The 5,842-nt window shown below is 42.8% G+C and overlaps 1 protein-coding gene across 1 annotated transcript; it reads right to left on the reverse strand.

The window, feature by feature from the left end:
- Window positions 1–3: 3 nt before the first annotated feature.
- On the reverse strand, window positions 4–5,561 carry LOC115775398 (hormonally up-regulated neu tumor-associated kinase homolog A-like; the record flags this gene model as incomplete). Its single annotated transcript, XM_030722930.1, is given in 7 exon segments — window positions 4–21; window positions 23–51; window positions 1,164–1,291; window positions 1,407–1,542; window positions 1,696–1,751; window positions 2,388–2,680; window positions 5,246–5,561. Coding segments are annotated over 7 exon segments (900 nt in total), but the record flags the coding sequence as incomplete, so codon positions are not given.
- Between the last annotated feature and the right edge of the window lie 281 nt (window positions 5,562–5,842).

The raw sequence follows: 5,842 nt of genomic DNA on the forward strand, positions 1-5,842 counted from the left end.
ACGCTTGCTGGGGTCTGGCTCATATAAGCTTCTTCAGAAGACAGGTGGCGGCTGAGAAACAAGAAAAATCAATATATGTATTGTTATTCTTTCATCTACACACCCATCACGGCATTAAGCTGGAACAGCTCTCTCAGTGCTGAAACATGTTACGGCAAGTTTCATTATCCCTTTGTGCCGTCATCGTCGGCCGGCTCTCTTCCTCAACATCTTAAAGATTCATTTGATTTATCACCAGTGCTGTAAAACAAAATTGCTCATGTAACCTTGTTACATAAGCAATTTCTATTAAGAAGGAAAAAAAAAAAAGATAAAACTATTTTATTAAACACCTTCAACCTTCATTCCGGTATACTAAATCAGTTGAAAGTCAGATGTAGGTTCTTAGCTTGATTAATAGGTACTTAGAAAAGTGGGTTAAGCCATCTCCTCTTAGTTTGCAAATTAGTGAGTGACACTATGACATGCCAAGGAGGAATGTTTATAGTATGAGTACAGATACCTGTGAAGTGAATCTGACACCTGCTATTCTCGTCTTACCTATTCAAAGCCTTCTTCCAGCATGCACACACACATGCTTCTGAGAAACTACCTTTGAATGTAGCATTAAATATATGACTTTTCTGGAAGAGCCACCTAATCGCTGCTGATGAAGAGGCGGTGAAGTTACTGCAACCTTTTGTTGTGTGCCTTCAAATTTTTTCCCATCTTGTTAAACGCTTACCAGTCAAATCACCAAGAATTTCTGGGCTTTGTATGCATGTGTGAGTCTGCATGATTGCGCTCATCAACTATTAGTCTTTGTTTTTTTTATTGTATTTAAACAGGATATATTTTATGTATATAATTCTATTCTATTTTATTTCATTTGTTTTATTCATCCTTTTATTTTCTGTACTGAGCTGCTGTAATGCGCAAATTTCCCCGTCGTGGGATCATTAAAGTTTTATCTTATCTTATATGAAAGCAGAATTTATTTTTTAAGGGTTTAAAATGAGAAGCAATCAATAATCTTAATTAATTCTAAACCACTTTGCTTCTCATTTGAGTTTTAAGTAAGTAGCTTTGAAAATAATTTTCACAACTCTGAAGCCAGTTAATCAGATTACATTCACAACAGAAAAACACCAGCAGGTTTGTGCCTTTGCCTTTTCATTACTTACCAGTAGATAGTGAGGGAGGTAGAGGATTCATCTCCTTGTCCACCATCTTCTGGTGCAGGGCTCGAAGGCTGAAGGGCTCCACGGTGAAGGGGAGCGTCCCCGTTAGCATCGCGTACATGTTAACACCACTGGAAGATCAAAACACACCTCAGCTCTGGGTGCACTCATGAAAAAGCCTAATATGTCTATTTTTATTGATGTTAAATTTTTTTTTTAAATGTCTGAAAAGGAAATTAGACTCACATGGACCAGACATCCACTTTTGGTCCATACTTCTTCCTAGAAAGGAGCTCTGGGGCGGCATAAGCTGGACTTCCACACTGGGTGCTGAAGGGGTCGGAGTATCCCAAGATGCCAGCGCAGTTACTAAGGCCAAAATCTGAGGGACAGCAGTGGTGGAGTGAGCAGGTTTATTATTTCATTAGGAGTGTTATACTTTGCTGTGTGGATCCTTTTATTTCTGAATCAACATATAGGATTTCCATGTGAAAAAAGAAAAAAAAATCATACATTTCAGAGCCTCTTGGCTTACCTATGAGTTTTATGTTGTCTTGCTCATCCAGTAGGAGGTTTTCTATCTTCAGGTCCCTGTGAGACAAAAGATGCCATCAGCGCCTTCATAGTCCAGATTATTTAAAGCCTTCACCATTCTACAATACGCCCCCCACCTCATGAACTGTGACATAACCCCTCCTAATGTGGGTCATGCTGCTTGATTTTCATAGTCTATTGTGTATCTCCAGATCCCTCCACAGTAGCAGAAATCCTGTTATCTACAGAGGCCATCTCACCATGATAAGAAATTCAGTTCCCAGGCTCTAAGTAAAGATTATTCCTCACAAAAGTCTGGGAAAATATATGATTTTTTTTTTTTTTTTTTTTTTAAAAACAGAGTGCATGTTTTTCCCTAAATCTCAAACATTTGATCAAAATATGCAAGAAAACCCTAGAATTAACAATATTGCCATTAAATTACAGTAAATATTTGATCTTTGCAACTAAATGGAAAACATTAAATTATCACACTGCAGTTATTGTTCAGACAGATCCGTTTTCATGGATTAATAGTAAATGTGCACAAGAAAGACTTAACCTACACTTTGAGAAAGAGGATCATGTCTGACCCAGAAGTCTTTAAGTTACCTTTGACCCACATGCAAATGCAAACTATACTATACTATACTGCACAAATATACTGAGTTACTTATACAGAATTTCTTTTACCTGTGCACCACGCCAGCCCTGTGCAGGTGCTCCACAGCCAGCACCAGCTGCCGGATGTATTTCTGTGTCTCCCGCTCATCCATGTGTTTCTTGTCGTAGATGCGGTTCATGAGGTTCCCACCGGGACACAGCTCCATCACCAGGTAGTAGCTGTTCTCTGTCTCCAAGATGTCCAGCAGCTGAGTGATGTTGGGGTGCCGGATCATCTGTTGGATGTCACCCTCTCTCCGCAGGTTCTTGGTAACATACGAGTCCTTCTTGGCCTTCCGCTTGTCTATCACCTTCACTGCCACCTGAGAAAATGCACGAGGAGAGAGGAGGAGGGTGAGGTGTTGTTACTTTTTTGACAAAGCACTGAGTTAACAGCTACAGTTGTCCCCATAAACCGTGCAGCTGTGAATAATACCCATGGCGAAGGGAGCACAGTGCTATATCTCCAAGGAAGGATTTCAGAGAGTTTTAGCATAACAGGTGATGAGCTACTGGGAGTATATAACTCAACACTGACCTCTCCCTCACAGCTGTTCCCAGTGTGGTTTAACCCAGGCGTCACAGGGCAGGAGGGGAAGTGTGTGTGTGTGTGTGTGTGTGTGTGTGTGTGTGTGTGTGTGTGTGTGTGTGTGTGTGTGTGTGTGTGTGTGAGTGTGAGAGAGAGAGACAGAAAGAGCTGGAGGGGTTAATGAACCATCATAAACTGGGGGTGGGGGGGGCAAATGTTACCCTATATGCTGAGAAGGCACCAAAGCCAAATGGACAGTTAAAATTACCCCATTTGTCTGAGTTTAGCTGCAGCCATGAGAAGTGCATGAGAAGCTGTGACGAATGCAAATGGGAAACCTGCAGAAAGCCCCAGAACATGCCCTTTTATTCAATGACTTTCCTCCAGTTTATTGATAATTACATTCAATAACATACCCATCTACTCCATTTCATCCATGTCTCCTTGTATCCCGTCTAGACTGAGTTCAAGGGCATGGCTACATGCACAACAAATCATCTCAAGGAGAGCCCACAGACATGGAAAGGCATGACAAGTGAACCTAATCACCATATCCATTAATGAAATGGTGAGGGCCAAAGTGGTGGTGTGTGTGCCTTCTCTTTCTTTGCCCTTTCAGCTGTCTTTCATTTTTACTTTCATCCTTTCAGGGCTGGTAATTGATTCACCTCTGAAAACCTTTTACAACTGCTAATTAAACCTGGCTGTATGTGCATGCATATGTGTGCGTACAGTGCAGTGTGCCATCACGATAATAGATGGCCTATGTTTGCACAATGTAGCATGGATAAGGGGTGTGGGGTATGTATGGGGGGTGGGTGGGGTGGGGCACTGTATTTACAGTGGGTTACGCTATATGAGGAGGGGTGGGATATAGAGGGGGAGGGGTGTGCCCTGCCTGGGGGCTTTTGAGGGATTCAGTTGTTTATCATCAGGCACCCTCAGACAGGAAAAATGGGGGGGGGGGGGTATGGAGGGGGAAAGTGGGTTGCAGACATAAAAAACAACACACACATGACCTCCTCAGCCGCCTGTCCATGACAGCCCCATCTCTCACCTCTACTCAGCCCCATAGCCCTGTTGCTTTTAAACACACAATCCAATCTCTCATTCCTGCATTCACACAGACTTTCTAGTGACGCTAACAAAGAGGGATCTGGGAATCCTCCTGTATTTCCTTTTCACCTCCATGTGCCTGAATAAACTCACTGCCCTCCTGTTTCCCTCCAAGTGCCTGTTGGACGCCTGTATTCACTTGAGTGAGGGAGAGTGGATGTGCGATTGCCAGTGTTTGCATCATCCTCAACAAAGGACAGTGAGGTGGGGGCTGAGAGGAGCGTTTTCTTTACAGCAAGGGAGGAGAGGGGTGTGATCCGAGTTATTTTTTAATATGCAAATATTGGAATTTTCAGTGACACACGTGCGCATATAGCCTGCGTATACCTATACAGAAAGGTATGCCTTTACTCTCCAGGAACGAACAGAAAAAAAAAAATGATGTGTACTTGTTTTTCCAATATGCAAATTTCTTGGCTCCTTCTCAAAAAAAGCCCGAAGAGACAAAGGCAACCAGTGGCCAATGGTAGCCCATATCAAATCCCTCTTGCGCTGGCGGAATCATAATGAGGCTGGAGCCCATTTATCAACGACATGATTTCATATTCAAGTAGCAGCTCTGCGCTTTCATAGGCCGGACAATCTTCCTCTCTGGTCCTGTCACAGTCTAGCGCGCCCACCACGGCGATACGGTGAGCTCACCACCAGCAGCAAACAAAGCATAGGTTCAAAAATGCGCTCAGCGTGTTATCCAAGGGGTTGGAGGATGGACAAAGACAGCCAGATCCTTCTGTCTTCTCTTACGCACGATTAGTAAATATGTCACTAGAGTAGCCCTGCTGTGCACAACTTATCCTCAGTGCTCAACAGCTCCTGGTGCCGCATGAGCTAATTAATTAACAAAGGCTCATTGCAATCAGAGCTGATCACTTTCTCTGAGGAAAGAACCACTAATTAGGTGGTCCTGGATTAGCGCATTGCATTGTAACTGCGGTTAATTCGCGATATAAACAGCTTTTTCTTGGTTAACATGCAGCTGAAAAAAAATGCGTTATCAGGCATGCACGGCAGCGCACATAACTCCACTGGAATTAAATTTAAAACCACTTAAGACACATGCTGCACATTTTCAAACGGTGAAGCACAGTCAATTAAAACTCAATAGCAAAGCAATAAGTTACAAGAGTCAAATTAGCCATTAATTTAGATGACGTGTCACAGATCACAAAATAGATTTTTTTTAAAAGCGCAAATATATTAAAAAAAAATGTGACATTAATAATATCTGTTGTGGTCTGCTTACCTTTTCTCCTGTTGGCGCATGGAGACCTTCTCTAACTTTGGCGAACGAGCCTTCTCCCAGCTTCCTCCCGATCAGATAGTGTCCGACCCGTTTGGTGTGGTAGAATTTCTTGAGGATCTCCGCTAAATTACTGTTTAGGGAGACTGGAAGGATACTCTCATTCCCGGCACCATCTGGGGTTTTACCCTCATTTAACCCGTGGCTGTTGTCTACTGCCATGTCGGTGGCTGCAACGGGCATCGCAGCTCCCTTGTCAAGTGTCTCCTTTTAACAAGGGAGGACAATACGCGATCTGAATCTCCCCCACGTTTAATGCAGGTATTAAATGCTTAACGTCCGGTAAAGTATCTTAACTCCGTTGTCTGCGTAATAACAAATTAAGGGAACCGGAGCTTGCGCCACCTGTTCACCCAAAGCACCAAGTGAGCGCACTCAGCAGTTTCCGAGACGAGTCTTAATTACTGAATAAGTTTAGATGAAAATGGCAGAAAATAGAAAAAAAAAGCCCAGGCTCAAAAAGTTAGTACCCTGACTGCTACCTAAACACTTGGGAGGGTTTTTTTTTATTTAAAAGAACAAAACCCGTGGCTCTACTGA

The sequence above is a fragment of the Archocentrus centrarchus genome, unplaced genomic scaffold, assembly GCF_007364275.1.
Source record: "Archocentrus centrarchus isolate MPI-CPG fArcCen1 unplaced genomic scaffold, fArcCen1 scaffold_118_ctg1, whole genome shotgun sequence".
NCBI lineage: Eukaryota > Metazoa > Chordata > Actinopteri > Cichliformes > Cichlidae > Archocentrus > Archocentrus centrarchus.